The sequence below is a fragment of the Mus musculus genome, chromosome 11 (assembly GCF_000001635.26).
Source record: "Mus musculus strain C57BL/6J chromosome 11, GRCm38.p6 C57BL/6J".
Lineage (NCBI taxonomy): Eukaryota > Metazoa > Chordata > Mammalia > Rodentia > Muridae > Mus > Mus musculus.
The window spans coordinates 50,828,384-50,849,762 of record NC_000077.6 but is presented as its reverse complement, the minus strand read 5'-3'; the positions used below and the strand labels follow the sequence as shown (position 1 = coordinate 50,849,762).

At 46.2% G+C, this 21,379-nt stretch overlaps 1 protein-coding gene across 3 annotated transcripts; it reads left to right on the top strand.

The window, feature by feature from the left end:
• Nucleotides 1-8,175: 8,175 nt before the first annotated feature.
• Nucleotides 8,176-20,769, top strand: Zfp879 (zinc finger protein 879). 3 transcript variants are annotated; one of them, XM_030245779.1, is made up of 5 exons: nt 8,176-8,393; nt 9,173-9,237; nt 11,227-11,353; nt 11,758-11,841; nt 15,792-20,769. In XM_030245779.1, exons 2-5 carry the CDS (start codon nt 9,205-9,207, stop codon nt 17,225-17,227), a joined length of 1,680 nt encoding a protein of 559 aa, XP_030101639.1. In that variant the 5' UTR covers nt 8,176-8,393; nt 9,173-9,204; the 3' UTR covers nt 17,228-20,769. The 3 variants fall into 3 exon arrangements, with proteins under 3 accessions (XP_030101639.1, NP_775563.1, NP_001277708.1); NM_173387.3 differs by having other exon boundaries at nt 8,211-8,393; nt 11,758-11,853; nt 15,792-17,732; NM_001290779.1 differs by lacking the exon at nt 11,227-11,353 and having other exon boundaries at nt 8,211-8,393; nt 11,758-11,853; nt 15,792-17,732.
• The last annotated feature ends 610 nt before the right edge of the window (nt 20,770-21,379 follow it).

The window sequence follows — 21,379 nt, the reverse complement described above, 5'->3', positions numbered from 1 at the left end:
CTCTTTCTCTCTTCCTTCTGTTCCTTCTCTTCTCTCTCTGTGTTGGAGACCGGCATTGAGCCATAAGCCAAAGCTCCCCTTCCTTCGTGAGAAACTTCGGACCTTTTGAGAGATGTTGGGGACTGACACTGAGTCATAAGCCAAAGTTCCGCTCCCTCCTGGAGGAGAGACTTCCGACCTTTTGAAATGACAGCTGACACAACATCAAGGGCAGATAATAGTATCTGCAAACTTTCTGTGAAAAAACACAGAATGTCCCCTGAGCTAAGAGTAGATAGCACCTTCCCGGGCAGTTGTGCAGAACCACCCCTGCCTGCGGGCTGAGGCACGGGCAAGTTTCTCCCTCTTTACTTCCTTCCTCCTTGCCGCTTATATTCTGTAACCTTACTCTCAATAAACAGACCTTGATGGATCTACTTGGTCTGTCTCTTATTTCCCGCCCGTTTCTCTTTCAGGCAAGGTCTCCCTCAGACCCCCTGAATAACTGGGTCCTGCGGGTCGGGACATCTGTGCCCCCTTTCTCGCTTTCTATTCTCCCTCACCTCCCCTCTTCCCCCCATGGCAACTGCCCTGCCCTCAATCCTCCGGGTCTGTGAACTCACCTAAGAGCAGCTTCCCAATAAACCTGCCTTTAACATATCCCAACTTGGCTCATTTCACTAGCGGCAGAGAAATAACCTATCACCTTTCACCATGTTGGTCCTGAGGACTGAACACAGGTTGTGAGTCTTGGCAGCAGGCACTTTTACCAGCTGAGCCATCTTATCAGAGTTTAGTAGTTCTTTTTAATGCAGCTGCATAAAAGCCACCCCAACTTTCTCTGAAGCAAACCCGTAAGTGGCAGATGATAGGAGCTGAGCCAGCCAGGGTGTGCCAGCACAGTGAATCTGAAGGACAGATGCAAGAAGCCTTGGTAAGGCTGGAAACAATGCTGAACAGACCTTCAGCAGCAGCAAACACACCAAAGCCTTGCAGAGAATCTCTCCATCTGCAGACAGACAAATAGACACCTCAGGAAATGACTGGCTGCCCTATGGCCCTAAGGCTCTGCAGCTGGCCTTTGTCAGCAACTAGATTTGCATTTCAGAGTGGTGTGAAACACCAGCCTACCCACTGGCTTGGAGGGGGGAAGATGGGGTTAGTTCACCCTGAAGCTCCCATGTGGGTCAGGAGCCCTCAGTTGTCTCCCCACATCATTTCTGAGTTTCCTAGCTCTCTGGAACTGATTTACACCGTGAAGATGTTCAACCCAAAGATATTTTCCCATCATTGTCAACAGAGGACAGGATTGAGCTCTCTGATGCTGGACAGCAAAGGCATCTTGGAGACAGTTGCTGAGCCCCAGCCTCCAGGGATTAATGGGCTCTTCAGTGCATTAGTCAGGGTGGATTAGGGTGGCAGCAGAGATCTGGACATGACTGGTGGAGAGAGCAAGCAGCAGAAATATAACCACTATCCTCCGATTTCTCTTGTCACACCCAGAGCAGTTCATTCCTGTGATGGAAGCCAGCTTAGTGGGGCTTGACCAGAGTGGGTGACACTGCAGGAGACTATCCAAGCAGAGCTTCTGTGTGGGAGCGTGCACGTGTGTGTGTGTGTGTGTGTGTGTGTGTGTGTGTGTGTGTGTGTGTGCAAGCATGTGCACACAAATAGACTTAAGACTATACCTTTGAGGGTTCAATGTATGGGTCAAACCTCTGCCCTCTGACTAGGAGTGCTAAGAGTGCTGTCCACCTTCTCACTTTTAGAGAACATGTAGGCAGGAGAGTTGGAGCATTCTTCACCATCTCTAGCACAAGGTGTTGAAAAGCATGATGTCTGCAACTGAGAATGTCCACAGAGGCCTTAGGGTCCTGCGTGGACCAGTATGGAGCAAGTGTAACTAAGTAACTCCATACTGGGTTATGTTTCTCATTGCTATGACAAAATACCTGACAAAGACAAGTGATACAAGAGAAGGACTATTCTGGCTCACAGTTGGAGGGAACACAGTCTTCCATGACAGCAAGGTTTGCTGGAAAGAGTGTGAGGCAGCTGGTCACATGGTGTCCACAGTCAGGAAGAAAGGAGAGATGAATTCTGGTGCTCCCCAGCCAGCTTGTTTCTTTCTTTCCCGTTTGCATTCAGTTATAGTGCCACGCACATTCAGGGTGGGTGTTTCCCCCTCAGTTTAACCTCCCTAGAGAGCCCCTCACAGTTACACTCAGCAATGTGTCTCCCAGGTGATTCGAAACTAGTAAGTTGACAGGGAGGACTAACTATCACCTCATCCCTCATCCCACTGCTGCTTTGACAGCCTGTCTTTCCGCTAGGCTCCTCTGCCAAGCCCAAGGCAACTGCAGACCTTTCAATGTAGCAGGATGGGGTATTAAAACAATCAGCCATCAGCACTTGTTGACACCCAGCTATGCAAGCTTCCTTCAATATAGCTCTGCACCATTAAACACGCTCTTTGGTTCGATCGCCATGTGAATGTGCTGTGCAAAGACTGACTTGGCAGCTAGGAGTACTCAGTGCTGCCACCACAGGGTGGCCTGGTGGCAACCAGGGAAATAGCTCACTAAGGGTGAATGAAGCACCATATAAACGGAGTTTTCTTTTTTTCCCTATAATTCACTGTTTTGAATATATATTAGTTTAAATATAATTTACAGGCCCAGGATTCATATCTTACTCTCGGGAATTTTACAGTCCAGTAGTATAGAAACTGCAGGCTGAGGAGGAGATTCTCTCTCCCCTAAAGTACTTAGCTTGATGAAATTCAGTAAAACAGCGAGTAGAGTCTGCTTTGATAAGCTTTAAAACTAGTTTCTGAGGGTTTTTTGTTTTATTTGTTTTTGTTTCTTGTTTGTTTGTTTGTTTGTTTGTTTTTTAAGACAAGGTTTCTCTGTGTATCCCTGGCTGTCCTGGAACTCACTTTGTAGACCAGGCTGGCCTTGAACTCAGAAATCCACCTGCCTCTGCCTCCCAAGTGCTGGGATTAAAGGCGTGCGCCACTACCGCCCGGCTTAGTTTCTGAGTTTTTAAAAACTTTATTGATTCTTTGTGAGTTTCACATCATGCACCCCAGTTCTGCTCATCTCCCCATCTCCTCATATCTATTCTTCACCCTCGCAACCTCCCCCCAAAATAATACACACACACACACACACACACACACACACACACCCCACTACCACCACCACACCACCACCACCACCACCACCACCACCAACAACAACAACAAAACAAAGCATAGAAAACATCTCACCATGCAAGCTGTAGTGTGTCACAGTGTGTCCTACAGTATTTCCCTCTGTCCACACATCTTCACTTGAAGGTAAGGTGTTCATTATAATGAGTCAACGGTCTGGTTTGAAGTCTTTAGCTTCTGTGATACCATCAATATTGGATCTTCATTGAGACCCCTCTGGGTTATCCTGTTGTTGCTCTGTGTCATGGAGAGCCTGCAGTTTTAGAATAGCAAGGATGCCCCTTTCATGCATGTCAACTGTTCACAGATGATATCGATTTTGGGGTGGGCTGGCTCAGAGCCCAGGATCTTGCCCTGGGTAGTAGCTGAGCTGGTCAGCTTGCCAGCTCTCCCTTACCCACACCACTAGAGTAAACTCTCCAGCACTCTTCCAGCTAGGCCAGTCAATACCTCCCTCCATTGGCAGGAGGCAAGGTCAGCACTCCTGCTCTCTTGCCCTCAGGATGGGTCATTTGCACCCATTCCTCCAGAGCCGCTCCACCTAGCTATCCATTCAAGGTTCAGGGTGCGCTCTCCCAGGTGCTGCAGCCTGTGAGAGGCTGGGCCATTTCTCACACTCTCATACCCTCTGGACTAACTCACCCATACTTTCACCATCAGGGCCAGCTCCACTGTATTGCCCAGGTGAGGTGCAGGCCCACTCACCCAAGTGCTATAGCCAATGAGGGGCCATTAGCTCTCTCTCCCTCTCATGGTCCAGGGTCAACTCTCCCAGCCACTGCAGGTGGGGGAAGAGGACATAATCCCCGCACCCACCTCACACAAGACAAGTGGCAAGGCCAGCTCTCCCATGCTCTTAACCTGGTGGGGGATGGGGGGTGGAGTTCACCCGTGCCCCCTCTACCAGTGCTAGTGCGACTATGCTGCCCAGAGGAGATTCAGGGCCTGCTCTCTGAAGTGCAGCCAGTGGGAGCAGGGCCAGCTCACCTGCTCTCATGACCCTGGGGTCAGTTCTCCTGACTGCCTCAGGCAGTGAGGGGCCCAGGGAGGGCATTGCCCCTACATCCACACCACCTCACACCAGACAAGTGTCGGGGCCACCTCTCCTACACTCTACCCTCTGGGCTGCCCCATCCTCTCTCCCTCCAACAAGGCCAGCCCTATTGTGCTGCCCAGACAAGATGCAGGGCCCATTCTGAGTTCTACAGCCAGTGAGGAGCAGAGCCAGCTCTCCCACTCTGATGTCCCTGGGGACCAGCTGTCCCTACTGCCTTAGGTGGCAGGGAGTGAAGAGGTGGGGAGAGCATCACCTGCACACCCATGGCACCTCACAGCAGATGAATGATGGAGCCAGCTTTTCCGAGCTTTCACTCTTGGGGCTGGGTTTCCTGCACCCTCAACACCAGGGTTAGTTCTGCTGTGCTCTCCAGACAAGGTCCCGGGACTGTTCTGAGAGCTGTAGCTGGTAGGGGTGGGACTAGCTCCTGACTTCAGGAGTAGTGCGGGGCAGTGTGTGTGTGTGTGTGTGTGTGTGTGTGTGTGTGTGTGTGTATCACATCTGCACCTGTGCTACCCATGGCAGACAAGTGGCAGGGTCAGCTCTCCCACACTCACATCCTTGGAGCTGGCTCATCTCTACCCTCGAAGCCAGGAGCAGCTCCACTGTGCTGCCCGGCCCACTCTCCAGAGTGCCGCCATAGGTGAGAGATGGGGCCAGCTCTCTAGAGTGCCGCATCCAGTGAGGGGTGGGACAAGTTATGCACAGTCCCCGGACATCCACGTGGTCCCCAGAAGTTGCCGTTACCAGGGGCATCCCATGCTCTAGTAGTAATATGTGCCACGGTATGTAGCCACAGACTCAGTCTTCTTGTTAAGGTGTAAAGCCTGGACTTATTAAACTTTTGACTTGCAAAGATTTTTGTTCCTGTCTGTGAGTTATCGGTTTACTTTCTTCATAATACATAACATTTTAAGATTCAAAACATTTGTTAAGATTCAAATTGCATTTTTCTTTTATTGTTTGTGTTTGGATAGCACATCTGAGATCCCACAGGCAATTCCAAAGTCATGAAGATTTATACCTGCCCTGGTTAGTTTTTTGTTAACAAACAAGAGTCCTCTGAGAAGAGAGAGTCACAATTGAAAATGCCCCCTGTGGGGCATTTTCTTGATTAATGATTGAAGTGGGAGGGTCCAGTCCCCTAGGGGAGGTGCCAGCCCTTGGCAGGTGGTCCTGGAGTCAACAAGAAAGTAGGTTGAGCAAGCCACAAGGAGCAAGCCAGTAAGCAGGTTCCTTCCTTCTGGGCCTCTGCATCAGCTCCTGCCTCAAGTTCCTGCTCTTACTCCATTCACTGATGGAGCATGACCAGAGAGAGAGAGTTCTAAGCTGAGATTGAACCTTTCCTGCCTACCCTGCCTCACCCCACTGCTGCTGCTTTTAATCACAGTGTTTTATCACAGCAATAGAAACCATAACTAAGACATCACTAAACACTCCCGTGTTTTATTTTTAGTGTTTTGTGATTCTAGCGCTAACATTTAGATCGTTGATCCATGTTGAGGGAATTTTTGAGTGTAATATGATGTTGGGTCCAAATTCAACCATTTGCATATGGATATCCAGTTGAATACACAGCAAGGTAGATGATGCATGGGCAGAAACCTGAGTGAAGAACAATGTTGGTGTCTGGGAGGTAGAAAGAACAGTAGCTGGAGCCCAGACGAAGAACAATGTCAAAATGACAACAGCAGTAATATCAAGGAACCAGAAAGGGTGTCCCTGCTGAAAATTTGTGTGTGAAACTCCACAGGAAAAACTGAGAGTGTGAGGGGGATAAAAGCAAAACAACACACTAAGCTGTAAGCAGATGTGGAAGCAGGGCATTAATGCAAAGCGAGATCCCGGTTTAAAAGTAAAAATCTAGCGCTACGGTAGACTGCCTGCCTCGCTTGCACAACTGGGTTCCAGTTCAGCACGGAGGAGTTAAAAAGAAATGGCCAGAGCATTTTTCAGAGAACAGGCACACACAGTGTGCTGAGGGAGACGAAGGAACACCAAACACATCTCCCCTTCCTCTGGTTGTGTTGGCATTTAGTCTGGGATCCGCCCCACAGTTACCTGGCAATAGCCAGGTATGCCTGACTCACTATAACAGGGGCAGCTTGCCTTCTCTTGTCTCTCTTGTTCTTGCTCTCTTGCTCCTGTTCCTTATTCTCCCTCCCCATTCCCCTCTCCCCCTCTCTCCCTGTGCTCATGGTCAGCCTCTACTCCTCTATATATTCTCTCTCTCTCTCTCTCTCTCTCTCTCTCTCTCTCTCTGCCTTTCTCTCAACTCCCCTCCTCATGCCCTGAATAAACTCTATTCTATAACATACTGTCCTGAGGCTGGTCCTTCACGGGGAAGGAAAGCCTCAGCATGGGCCCGTGGAGGCACCCCCTTTCCCCACACCTGACCACACATCCACCAAACAGATTTCATTCCTCCTTATCTTTTTATAAAACACAACAGGTTGTATTGCAGTCTGCTGTGTCAGCTCACAGCATTGAGCTGCTCTCACTCAGAGCAGAAAAGACCCATGTGAAGCCTTCTACTGAAGAAAAAACTAACCCATGATACTCAGTTATGTTGCAAAGGAATTTCTCTGTTCACAAAATATCACACAATAGGAGAAAATGACAACACACATTGTGAAATTGATTGTAGGTAAAATTAAAAAAATAAAATAAAATTAATGTTCAGGCCAAACCAAGAAGCAGAGGGGTAGGAAGAGCCAGCCCAACAGTCACAAACTGACAGAGACAAACCTGTCACAACCAGTCTTGTTTGAGCCAGAGATGTACTTTAGCAGATTAACGATTTGGGGGATGTAATGATTTAGGAAATGTATTTCTGTAATTCACTACATTAACAGATTAAAGGCAAAAAACATGATTATCTAAATGGATGCTGAAAAAGCAATTTGGTAATATCTACTTCATTCATGATTTAAAAGTTTAGCCATCTGGAGATCTTCTTTAGCTTGACAAAACTATTAACTAAAAGCCTACAGAAAGCACCTTACCTAGTGTGGAATCACTATAGTCCTTAAACTAAAGTGGTATGTTTTAGCATGTGTATTGAATGCTTTGTCTGTGCGTGGTTTGGTGGTTTGTTTGTTTATTTATTTTTTGGAGGGGGTAGTTCCATTCCTTCTGGTATATTTTGACAGGAATAGAAGCAGGATAGAATCTTACAGAGTTCGGTGACTTTCAGACCTTTGCAGAGCCTTCTGACGATGAAATTCTCCCACATTTGTACAGCAGAAGCCCTTCAAGTTGGTTCCCGGGACACTGTGATATGACCTTTAGTTGGCTGTCTTCCTTCCAGGCACCAGGGTCTATCTTGTGAGCTTCCTCACCCCTCCCATACCTCAAGGCGTTCCTTGTGTTAATTGCTACCTAGAGAACATAATTTGTATCTTGTTGAGACCGAATAATCATTCTTCAGAACTTTTACAGTGGACAAAGACAGGAAAAAATTTTTGTAAAAAACAGACATTTCCAACTTAAGTAATGAATAAATTATTTCTACCTGTTTGCTTCCCCTGAAAATCTGAGTTGTCCATGACAGTAATGACTAATATGGCAGTTTTTTGCTTAATACAAAGTATGAGCCAGCAATGAAAAATTGTGTATGTTATGTATCTTTTGTAGCCTAGAAAAAGCATAATTTTCTATTAAAAAATGAAAGAGGACAGTCCTTTCGCTATCTGAAACTAAGCAGTCAGAGCCTTATTCTTCAACATTTTAATGCACACTCACTTTTTCCTCTTTAGTAGTATTACCATTGTAATTATGAATGAAGCCTGCACAGAAACCTGAAAGCTGGTGGCAACTGAAAAGTTGATTCTCAGTCTTTAGGCGCCTGTGTCCCACTCTGCACCATACAGGGTGGGTAGGAGTGTCACAGTGCCTTCTGGGAAATGTAGTCCACAGTGGAAACCAGGTGGCTCGCGCGCACGCGCAGTTGAGCCTAGTCTTACCCGCTCTGGGCATTGAGCTTTCTGGGTTTTCTGGCAGAGCTGGAACGGCCGGGAACCTGCGGGCCAGGGCTGAGAGCCTGGCGGAAGCACGCAGAGGCCTCAGCTGCTGGTGAGGGCCTCGGGCCCTGACTCCAGGTTCTGCTGCCCGAACAGCGGTCAAAGAAGCCTCCGGCTTCAGGTTAGCTAGTCAAGTCGGCCTTGAGCAGATCGCCTGTAGGCTTTCAATCCTGGAGGTGAAACTTAGTTTCTGTCAGTCTTCGGTGCTGGACAGTATCTTAACTGAATTCCACAGTCCATTTTTTCCACTTGTGCCTTTGCTCTAAGGTTTTACTGTTGGAAAGGAGCAGAACGATGCTGGGCACGGAGCCCAGAACGTGTTAATATCATTCCCTCTACAGGAGCTGTCCTCCACCCCCTTTTTCTCTAAAATGTAAATTGAGTTCTGGCTAGTGCTGCTAGTTCTAGCTTGGGTGTGTGTGTGTCTGTTCTTGTTAATTTAAGTGACTTTGGTAATACTTTGGACCAGAGGCGAAGGCCCATGAGGAAGAGTGGACTAACTTCTAGTTGGTGGAGTCTGCAAAGGGCATGCATTCTGCAGGTGTGTCTTTCACTTGCAATGTCCAAGTGCAGATATGTGGAATATTTGTGCTTTTTCCTTACCTCCGGGAGTTGCACACAACGGTGCCCTTTACCTTGTTAATAATGAATTTGATAGCTGCGACTGTTTAGTTCAGTTCATCTTTATTCATAACCTCAAGTGAAAAGGTCATAGGCCCGTTGACAGTGTGCTTATACTTGGTACTCCTGCCCAGGTTCCCTGTCGCTTGGGTTCCCTGTCGCTTGGGGAGGTTGGGTTGTGCAGCTACCCAGCAGGTGTTTTCTAGCCTGGTGTGGCCCAGTGAGGGCTGGAGGGCAGCCAGGATGAGTAGACCTCAGAGTTTCTTTCTCTGCCTCAAGGGTCTTCTCAGGAGGAGCTACAGAGGGAGAAAATGACCACGAGGTTGCTGCCAGCCCAGGTTCAGGTGAGTAAAGGCCACTTCTGTTTTTGAGCTGCCTTTGGGCTGCAGCGGGACGGGGGCGGGATTTATTTTATTCTTTCTTGAGCTTCTCTGGGCTTCCTTATACAGGCAGAGGAGATGGAATCAGGCCAAAGGCTGTCAGTACAGCTTTTTAAAATATCTTTTTCCACTTATACCTTTTGACTAGTGGAAAGCTTAACCCCTCCCTCCCAATATGTTAACCTACTTGAGGTCTTATGACTGATTGTAGGACTGGTCTCATTATCACTTGTCTCATCAATGCTCATCAGCCTCATTCCCCATGTTGCCATAAAGCTAAGCTTAAACAATAGAGCTTTGTCCCTATACCAGCCCCTACCTTCACACCCAGATCTAACTTCCTCCTCATCTCTAGAAGTGATTCTGGGCTATATTCAAAGGAACAGAAGGAAAAGGTTATGTACCGTAAATGCAGAAACAGAGCACAGAAACTGATTTAATTCTTGTTTATTTAGACCTGTCCCCATGCACAGTTCTGCGTGCTGCAAGCAGTACTCCTTTGGTGCTTGCTTGGCTGAGCTTTTTGAAAAGATCCCAGGGAGTTTTAGCCTTCTTAATCTAAAGGCTATTACATTAGCATCTGTCGCGATTCTACTCAAGGAAAGACGTGGGTTACCAGTTCCTTCTGAGTTGAGACTAACAAATGACTTAGCCACTAAGAAGATTCACACGCTCACTGGAAAGATGGTTCAGTTGGTAATATATATTTGCCATGCAAGTCCGAGGACCTAAGTTTGAATCAAGGCATAGTAGATATCAAGTGAAAAAGCCATGAGTGATGGTAATGTTTGTCATCCCAGCATTTGAGAGGAAGAGGCAGGTGCATCTCTGGGACTCACTGGCAAGCCTGGCAGAGAGAGAGACAGAGAGAGAGAGAGAGAGAGAGAGAGAGAGAGAGAGAGAGAGAGAGAGAGGTGCTGGGATGCTGCTCATAGATCTAGCACTTTCCTAACTTTCCTAGCTGAAGGCTCTGAAACCCAGAGCCTTACTCCCAGCACTGCAAAGAAACAGATGTGCAGACTGTCTCTGCATTCATTTCCCATGAGAGTCAAATAATTAATTTACGTTGGCCCTTTTACAGAGCAGGAAAGATGCCGAGCTTGGTGACCAGCTTGGGGTCATAGAAATGTGTCTTCGGCATGCTAAAGAAGGAGCAGGTTCCTAGCGTTTCCACTGTAAAAACACTGCGAATGTTGTCCATGGAGGCCCAGCCCATGATTTGCAGAGTATTACAGACATGGAAACCAGCACACCCCCTCTTTTTTGGTGACGAGTACATTTCTTAGTCTCAGGTTCCAAGCTCTGTCTTCCTGATTTTGTTTCATGATTCCGAGTGTCCTCTTGTAAGGTTGTGGTGGCTCGTCTTATGTCAACTTGACATACAAACTAGAGTTATCTGAAAGGAGAGAACCTCAATTGAAAAATGCCAGTATAAGATCTAGTTGTAAGGCATTTTCTTAATTAGTTATTAATAAGGGAAGACCAACCCCTTGTGGGCAGTTCATCCTGGGCTGAAGGTCATGGGTTCTATAAGAAAGCAGGCTCAGCAAACCGTGGGAAGCAAGCCGGTAGGCAGCACCCCTCCATGGCCTCTACATCAGCTCCTGCCTCCAGGATCCTCCACTGTTTTAGTTCCTGTCCTGACTTCCATCAATGATGAACAGAGCTGTGGAAGTGTAAGCCAAATAAACCCTTTCCTCCCCAACTTGCCTTTTGGTCATGGTCATATTCATTACAGCAATAGAAACCCTAACTAAGACAAGGGTGCTGTATATGAGCTTTCTGAGGGCACAGTATCACCGATTGTATATGTGAATTTATGCTGGAGAATGAAGGTGATGTCCAGAAATACTTGCTTGGTTTGAAACACTCAACACGCTCACAGGATTGCTTCTCGGTCAGGCTACCTGTGGGCATGGTCTGGGGTAAGCAGGAATGGGTTTGCTGTTCCAGGAGCCTGTGACGTTCAGGGATGTGGCCGTGTCCTTCAGCCAGGATGAGTGGTTGCACCTGGACCCTGCTCAGAGAACCTTGTACCGAGAGGTGATGCTGGAGAACTACAGCAACCTGGTCTCGCTGGGTAAGGGGCTTGGTGGGTAAGGGGTTAAGACTGCCGTGGAAGCACGTGACCCCTACCCACCACCTGGGAGGACACGGACAGCGTTTGGCTAGGTTGGGCCTGTGGATGGGTTCAGTCATGGCTGCTCTTTCCCAAGGCTATTCTGAGAAGTCTGAGTTGACAAAGGGTTCCTTCTCTTGTGTTTTTCCTGTTGCTATGGGTCCCCTGAGATCTCCCAGCAAGAGGAGCCCCGAGGCAGAGCCCTGACTCAGATCCTGAGACTTCTGGCCATCCTCTCGGAGCCCAGTTTTAGGCTGCTTTCTAAACAAAGTTTCTCCTCCTGTACATGGTACCCTGCCTCAGGGTCTACCTGGGCTGGATCTCCGTGCCAGTATGGCCACTCATGTCTTCTTGTTCACGAACAGGGATCCTGTTTTCCAAGCCAAAGGTCATCGCTCAGTTAGAACAAGCAGAAGACTTCCCGATGGTGGAAAGTGGGATGTTTCAAGGTGTGTACCTCGGTAAGTGTCAGGAGGCGTGGGACTTGAACCTGGCACTGCCTGGGCACATTAAGGGGATTATGTTCGGAGGACTCCGGCTAGGGGCGTCCTTTGATGTGCCAGCACATGGGGTTGCTGGCAAGGGCACGTTCAGAGGGAGAGGTGAATTGTCCAAGCACAGGTTGTACTTTGTCAAATGCCTCCATGTTGTCATTTGAAAGCATGTGCTGCCATGTGATGTGTGTTGAATGTTTATCATGCTTGATCCTTCTACTGTTCCTTCAACTCATTTTACTTCAGTGGTTTGCACATAGCTTTCATGACTGTGGTGCATCCCCTGTTCCAGCTTGCAAACACATTATTAAATGACCTCACAGTACCCAAAATGTGTTAGTGTCACAGTAAGGGAAATAAATCAGAGGACTTCCCCTTGCAGTCGTTTTACCAAAACCAAGCCCAGATTGAGTTCTCTACTTCTTTCTCCCCATGTCTTCCACCTCTCCCTTCTGTAGTTTGTCTGTTGTGTGAATCTAAATCTGTGTCTGCCTGAATACTCTCTTATGAATTTGTCACTGTGCCCGTGAGAGTCCCTAACAAAGGGCTTTGAAGCCATAGTTGCTTAATCTGCTCTAATCCCCCTGGCAGTGGGGGTGTGCATGCTCCTCAATACCTGCCCAGATGTTTTAAATCCAAGAATAAAAGACAGACAGACAGACAGACACACACACTTTTAATATGTCTTGAACAGTGCAATGGCTGGGGACTTCTTTGTTTGGTTTTTCGAGACAGGGTTTCTCTGTATAGCCCTGGCTGTCCTGGAACTCACTCTGTAGACCAGGCTGGCCTCGAACTCAGAAATCTGCCTGTCTCTGCCTCCCAAGTGCTGGGATTAAAGACATGCGCCACCACTGCCCGGCTTGGCTGGGGACTTCTAAACCTCTCTGTGGCTAACATACTCTCCCTTCCAATATTCCTGAATTATTACTCACTAAAACCTGTTTTTCTCTTCTGGCCACCATGGACCTAGGCCTGTAACCCTCTTGGGCCATGACCCCCGACTCTTTCATCTTGGAAGTGTGTCTCTGTCTCTCTCCTCCACTTCTCAGCCTAGGACCTTCTCCTCTCTGGCAATGGTGATTTTCTTCCTCCTCTTTTGAATTCCCATGCAATTTGGGAACCCAATTAACCTAATATAAACAATAAACTAAATCTACAACAGAGTGTTAGCTCTGCACTTATTGAATATCACAGGAATATGAGAAAAGAATGAGGGATATTTTACAGAAATCTTTAACAGAGTTTTACAAGGGATAAAGCTTTACTAACTCCAACTGACCCAGATGACAGACCAGTGCTATCATGTGACACCTGAGTGCTGCTTTGGACTCGGTGGCAGGCATTTATTTTATAAGGTTGTTCTTCAACCTATTGTTTTCCTTTCTACAAGTGACTACCACATCATGCATTGCTCTCTGGGTCAGGGGCATGGGATTAGACTAAAATTATATATTAGCTTAGGTTTTAAAAGTTGGTTGCATGGAAAACCCAAGGCAAGTAAGGACAGTTGTTACACTGTTCTTGGAAAGTCAGGCCAGGCTAAACAAGCAGGCTAAGCCCATGAGTGATCTCTAGGTGTCTTAGTTAACACTGGCCATGAGGTCCAACAGAAGTTCCAGTGCTTTTCGCCGTAAGAGGTTTTCATAATAATGTATCCCATTCTGTCATGGGCTTTTGAATTTTTTGTCTGCAACTCAATATTCATTGTTAAGAACAACAAAATATATGCATATGTAAATACACGGCAATGTAGGTGTGCCAAAATGGCGACAGTATAGAATTTAAGCAGGTTCGCAGATACTTACCAAGCCATTCTTGACTGTGACATTTGCAAGCCATATATAGCAGATATATGGTTCCTGGTATCTACAGCTGAGTTTGTTAGACTCTGGTTGCCGTATTGTAAGTGCCCACTTCCTGTTTTGCTTTGGATTTTGTCTTTGTTTCTGGTACCAGAGGTTGATTCTCTTGGGCTCAGTGGTTTACCCAGAATTCACTCTGTTCTGGCAGTAGCTGGGCATTCTGAGTCAGTTTCGTCTTGGGTTGTCATTCATGAACTGTCTTTAGATTTTTCCTTTGTTTTGATGGGGATATTTTCTATCAATAATTTTTTTCAGCATTTATGTGTATAACATATGTATATGTTTAAGTCCTTTCTCTTCTCCTTTAGACATGGGTTTTACAGTAGAATTCTGACATTAGATTTCTTTTTCCCTATCAATAGCATCCACACTTGGCTCCACTCTACTGTCTTTGAGCAGTGAGTGTTGATAACAAGCCCTCTGTCTGATTCTATATCTCAGTTTTTTCTATATTGGTAACTTCTTTTATAATCATGAGGATGAATGCTCTTTTATAAAATATATTCATTTTTTTGAATCAATGATTTCATTTCTTATAGTGTATCCTTGCTATCCTGGCTCTTATATAGATTTTATCTGTTTTTTTTACATTAGTTTATTTTGTGCAGGGATAGTTGGGGGATGAGCCATAGCATGAGTGTGGAGCTCAGAGGACAGCTTTCAGGCATTGTTGCTCTTGAGTCTAAGACTGAACTAAGTTGTTGTAGGCAGCATGATCCCCATCCAGCCATCTGGGGCCCTAGATTTTATCTTCAACTTCATTATCTTACCACTCAGTTTAAATATCAGTATAGTTACCTCCACTACATATTGCTTTGGTTTTGTTTGTTCTCATATGCTTTTCATAAGGCCATGGTTACCCCTTCAGCAATTTGGTTATGTGGCTACTGAATGAAGAGTTTGCTTTTGCCTGGGTAGTCCCTGTAATTCCCAGAGCATTGGCCTCTGCTCGTTCTATTGAGGGAAGGCACATTATAACATTTACACACTGACAAGGGCCAGAGTGGCACTGCTGAGACTGACACTGCTTCACAGAGTTCTTGGGGCAAGGGCAACTCCCCTCCTCCCTTTCTCTTCTTCCTCCCTGCTGATTGCTTTTGGGATTAACCTGAGTATACTGGCCCCTGACCTGGGTGATGAATTGAATAGTAACCTAAGCTGTGCTTAGAAACCTGAGGCTTTTTTGCTAAATCAAGACTGGCACCCTTTCCTACTGTTAGAGCTGCCATCTGATGTCCTCATGTCCTCAGCCCACTTTCACACACACACACACACACACACACACACACACAGACATACAGGCACACACAGACACACAGGCACACACAGGCACACAGGCACACACACACACACACAGACATACAGGCACACACACAGACAGACAGACAGACATAGACACATGCACACACACAGACACACACACACAGAGACATACAGGTACACACAGACACATAGGCACACACAGACACATACAGGCACACACAGACAGACATACATAGACACAAGCACACACACACACAGACATACAGGCACACACAGACACACAGGCACACACAGACACACAGGCACACACACACACAGAGACATACATAGACACACACACAGACATACAGGCACACACACACACAGACACACACACACAGAGACATACAGGTACACACAGACACGTAGGCACACACAGGCACACACAGACAGACATACATAGACACAAGCACACACACACACACACACAGACATACAGGCACACACAGACACACAGGCACACACACACAGACACACACACAGGTAGACAGACATAGACACGCGCGCACACACACACACACACACACAAGTTTCTTCAGCTCTTTCCTTTCAGGCATGTCTACCCTCCTCTATTTCCTTTCCCTTGTCCTTGTCCTAACCTTTCATTAGATTTTGAGTTTGGGTTTGTTAGCTGTGTCATGTGATTTTTGAGTTTGGATTTGCTAACCGTGTTACATGATTTTACATTATTTTCCTTTATTCTCTGTGCAAGAGTTGCTTATGTTTTGTTTAATTTAGGATGGAAGAGCTTGTTTGAGCCCATAGTTTCCAAAGAAGAAAATAAGAAAGTCTTGAAAAACCAGAGAGTGGATAAATTTTTTAACTTCATATTGGGAAAAACGTGTGTAAATGAGGAACAGTTAGAGGAGCAACCAGGCAATAAGAAAAACCCTTTCAGCGAGATGCTGCTTTCTGTCAGAAGAGGCTGTAGACAAGAGCGAGGCTTTCCAGGGGTCGGACTCGTGAGAAATCCCGGCATAAAGCTCCCATTTCGTAGGAAACCTGGAGTTGCCGCCGGAGGGGGAAAGCCCCACTTACAGCAGTACTCAGTTCTGTTCAAACAACTGGGATTCAACCGAGCCCGCCAGCTTTGTAAATGCAACATCTGTGGGAAAGTCTTCTTCCACAGTTCCTCCCTGAGCAAGCATCAGAGGACTCACACTGGAGAGAAGCTCTACAAATGTCAGGGCTGTCGGAAAGCTTTCAGCCAACGCTCATCCCTGGCACAGCACCTGAGAGTCCATACTGGGGAAAAGCCGTACCTCTGTAGTGACTGTGGGAAGGCCTTCAGCTTCACCACCTCTCTCATTGGGCATCAGAGGATGCACACTGGAGAGAGACCCTATGAATGTAAGGAATGTGGCAAGACCTTCAAAGGCAGCTCCTCCCTTCATAATCACCAACGGATCCACACTGGAGAAAAGCCTTATAAGTGTAACGAGTGTGGGAGAGCCTTTAGCCAGTGCTCATCTCTGATTCAGCACCATAGGATTCACACTGGGGAGAAACCATATGAATGCAGCCAGTGTGGGAAGGCCTTTACATCAATATCACGGCTGAGCAGACACCACCGCGTCCATACCGGAGAGAAGCCCTTTCACTGTAATGTGTGTGGCAAAGTGTTCAGTTACCACTCGGCCTTGACCATCCATCAGAGAACTCACACTGGAGAGAAACCATATGCATGCAAGGAATGTGGGAAAGCCTTCAGCCAAAGCTCAGCACTTACCCAACATCAAAGAATCCACACTGGAGAAAAGCCGTACAAGTGTGCCGAATGCGGAAAGGCCTTTTCCTGGCTCTCACGGCTTAACATCCACCACAGGATCCACACGGGGGAGAAACCGTATCACTGTAAAGAGTGTGGGAAAGCCTTCAGTTCCCACTCTGCGGTCAATACGCACAGAAAGATCCACACTGGTGAGAAACCTTATAAATGCAGTGACTGTGAAAAAGCCTTCAATCAAAGCTCGGCCCTTATTCAGCATCAGAGAATCCACACCGGAGAGAAGCCGTTTAACTGTAAAGTTTGTGGGAAAGCCTTCCGACAGAGTTCCTCGCTTATGACACATATGAGGATCCACACAGGAGAAAGGCCGTACAGATGCGAAGCTTGCGGGAAAGCGTTCAGTCAGAGCTCATCTCTTGCCAACCACCAGAAGACACATTACTGAGAAAAACCATAGAAGTAAAATGCATGCATGCGGTAGATCTGCCTTGAGACATTCCTTCTCCGCTGACTGTAACAGAATTCATCTGGAGAGTGATGAGTAGCAGTTAGTCGGGGCTGAGCATGAAGTTAGATTTCAGCAAACATCAGGCATTTGTGATGCAGTATAAACTTGTGAGTGTTGGGAAAACTTACATAGAATATTTGGAAATGTTACATCGTATGTGGATTCTTTGAAGTTTCACTGATGGTGGAGTTGACACTGAGATTGAAAGATTAATATTTTCTTTCTAGTGATGCAGACTTAATAGCCACCAGCTTTTTTTTAACATCACTGCTGATTTAGGTAGAAGTGCATACTTGAGACCAGTCTAGGATCTGTGTTGTCTGCCTTTGAGTGTGAGTGCAAAATAGCTGAATTAGAAAACACGAGAAAAGAAGTCTGCGTGGGTAACGCACAGCTGCTTCAGGGTCATTTCACTAAAGTGTGTTTTCTAATACTCTGGAAACAAGTGCTTGTTTATTTATTTTATTTTATTTTTGTTTTTTTGAGACAGGGTTTCTCTGTCCTGGAACTCACTTTGTAGACCAGGCTGGCCTCGAACTCAGAAATCCGCCTGCCTCTGCCTCCTGAGTGCTGGGATTAAAGGCGTGCACCACCACGCCTGGCTGCTTGTTTATTGTTAACAATTTTGGTTCATTTTTCCTTTCTCTATTGCTGGATTTTCTTGGGCCTGCCAGCAACATGAAGACTTCCAGTATAATTTAAAGCTCAGGCCTTTTGCTGGGGCAGTCCCCCAGATGCAGCTTAAACTTAACTCAAATGTACTAGCCTGAGACTGGCCACAAGCCTAGTTCTTTGCCCCCATCTCTCTCCAGTCTCTGTTCTTTTCCGTGTCCACTTCTGAATCTCTCCCTTCTTGCCTCCCCTGTGTTAGCCCCAGCTATTGGCCATTAGATCTTTAACACAACCAATTTTTTAAGTTGTTTTAGGCAGGCTAGGAAGGGCAAACATTTACAATGTAGAATTCTAGTGATGGGCATAAAAATGACAATACCAAAATCCTGCCAGCACTTAGTTGTCTGCCTGTACAAAATTAACAGTTGAAAACACAGAGACACGCCTCAATACAATTTGAGGAAGGTCAGCCCAACAAATTCACTAAGCTGAGAAGAAAACCACCCTGAGTATGTAGGTGTATTATTTCTTGAATTGTCTTCCCACAATTTACCACCTCTGGTTCAGACCCAAAGGCACTCTAAGGCACAAAATGCCTGCCGTCTCCACTTGCTTTTCTCAGAGAGCAATTGCCTTTGCTGTATTAAATTGTGAGGTGAGGTTCCTTGGACAAATGCATTTCAGATTTTATTTTTACACACACACACACACACACACACACACACACACACACACACACACTCACACACACACACGCTTACACACACACGCTCATTCACACACACACACATGCACACATACTCACACACAACACACACACACTCTCACACACACTGACACACACACACACACGCTCACACACACACACACACACACACACAGTTTGTTAGAAATGAGAAATTACTTCACAGTGTAGCACGGTGCTCCCTGTAGCAGATGTGCTCTGTTTATATAGACTTCTCGAGTCAGCTTCTTAAGCCTATGACATTTCTAGAGCTTCCTGAGCCGCGAGAGCCTCTTTTTTCCCTGTTCCCATTCCAGGTAAGCTCAAAGCACATAACAGCACCCTCTCCACTCTTCTCTTCTGCAACCTTCCCTGTGCCTTAGAGCCATACAGATGTCTGTCTGATTGTTGTCTTCCATTCATGGCTTGAGGCTCAGTATACCACAGCAACATTCAGTATTCTTAGTGCCATGACAAACTGTGACCCACAACTACCTCCCACTGGGGAGGGGTGTTTCCCAGGTCAGGAGAAATTGCAATCCCATGGTTAAAACAGTTCTCTACATAGTGAGAATTTTTGTTTCTTTTAAAACATAGTACTGTTTTGGGAATATGTTTTTTTTTTTTTTTAATCCCAGGTGTGGGGCTGCTTCAGACTGTCCACAGCAGCTGACATGATTTGCCTCATGCTCTGGCAGGGTACATGATTCTTCCAGCTGCAGATAGTTTCTGCAAGTGTATGGCGGTTGGAATTCTGAGGACTCTTAAGAGAGTATATAAATACAAGAGCCCCTGAGAGAGATGTGGCAGCTCACCCCTCTCCTGCTGTTTGCATTGCTGGTTTCTGGTTGGCGATATCCTGACTACAAAGATCAAAATTGCCCCCAAGGAGTTCAAAGGTCCTCATCAGCAGGAAGTAGTCTAATGACATCATCACCCCCTCTCCCTCTATCCTTTCTCTCCTACCTAGTGTTGGGGGTTTGGAGGGGATAAGGGTGGGGAAGGTAAGAGAAAAAAAGAACGCACAAAGAAGCCAAAAGTCAGGTTATAGTACCACTCTTGCGAAAGGCCCTGGTTCAATTCCCAGCACTCATGTTGGGTGATTTCTAACTTGCTGTAACTTCAGCTCCAGGGCATGAAAGCTTTTGGCTTTCATGGACATCTAAACTCATATGAGAGTATACACACTTAAAAAAAAAGTTTTCTCCCACAACCAATGTTAATAGCTGCGGTTTTCTATTCCCATAATCTCAAATGGTTCGAAGGTATGTAGTACCTATTAAACAAAATAACAGCAGTAGTTTCCCTTACTGGGGACTAGGATCTCCCCAGCCACAGGTTTTGCCCTGGAAAATAGAAGTTTTCTCCAGTGAAACAGGCTTTAAATGAAAATGGACAATCCTGGCTGTACCCATACTATGTTCGTAGCTGAACAAGAATATTGGCATCGGCTCTACCCCAGGAGCCTGCACAGCTGCTTTTGAGCACTTTGACAATGAGCTAGCACATGGAGATATCTTCCAGCTCAGGCCAAGCCTGAATTCTCCATGCTCCTGCAACGAAAGAACGTGACATCTCCAGCAACAGGAACTCTCATTTAGTTCTGGAAACAAACAAAAACAACAACAAAACCAGAAACAATTGCTTTTGTAGGGTAAGAGGGCCTCTATGGCCAGTGATACTGATAGAGGCAACACATACCTGAAACTGGGATTTTTTTTTCACTCAACAGACTGTGGCTTCTGAGAGAGCCTCGGTTTAGCAATGAAGGGCTATTTAAACACCTTCACTGCTGAGTTTTTGTTGTTCTTTAGGCTGACTTCCCAGATCAGAAATATAAACTTGAGAGAGTTAAGGTTATGTTTTTCTTTTAAACAAACAAACAAAACAAAACAACGAAACCCTAGAGGTTAGAGGTAGGCAGGATCTCTGAAGGTCCATTGCTGTCCCAACCAAATGGAAATTGATTTTAGGATTCAGCAGCTAGCTGGATTTAAAAAAAAAAAATCAAAAGGCATTCAATCAATTACTTTTATTTTTTAATCCTCCTGCTTTCTGAAGCCATCCTGGGATGCACATCAAGGCCCATGTCACATTGTTTTCTGTGTATTGTATACAGTAAAAATAAACTACAATGTGTTTAGCAAATTGTATCTTATATCTTGGGTATCCTAGGTTTGGGGCTAATATCCACTTATCAGTGAGTACATATTGTGTGAGTTCCTTTATGAATGTGTTACCTCACTCAGGATGATGCCCTCCAGGTCCATCCATTTGGCTAGGAATTTCATAAATTCATTCTTTTTAATAGCTGAGTAGTACTCCATTGTGTAGATGTACCACATTTTCTGTATCCATTCCTCTGTTGAGGGGCATCTGGGTTCTTTCCAGCTTCTGGCTATTATAAATAAGGCTGCTATGAACATAGTGGAGCATGTGTCCTTCTTACCAGTTGGGGCGTGGACACTATGCCCCCCCTTAGAATTGGGAACAAAACACCCATGGAAGGAGTTACAAAGACAAAGTTTGGAGCTGAGATGAAAGGATGGACCATGTAGAGACTGCCATATCCAGGGATCCACCCCATAATCAGCATCCAAACGCTGACACCATTGCATATACTAGCAAGATTTTATCGAAAGGACCCAGATGTAGCTGTCTCTTGTGAGACTATGCCGGGGCCTAGCAAACACAGAAGTGGATGCTCACAGTCAGATAATGGATGGATCACAGGGCTCCCAATGGAGGAGCTA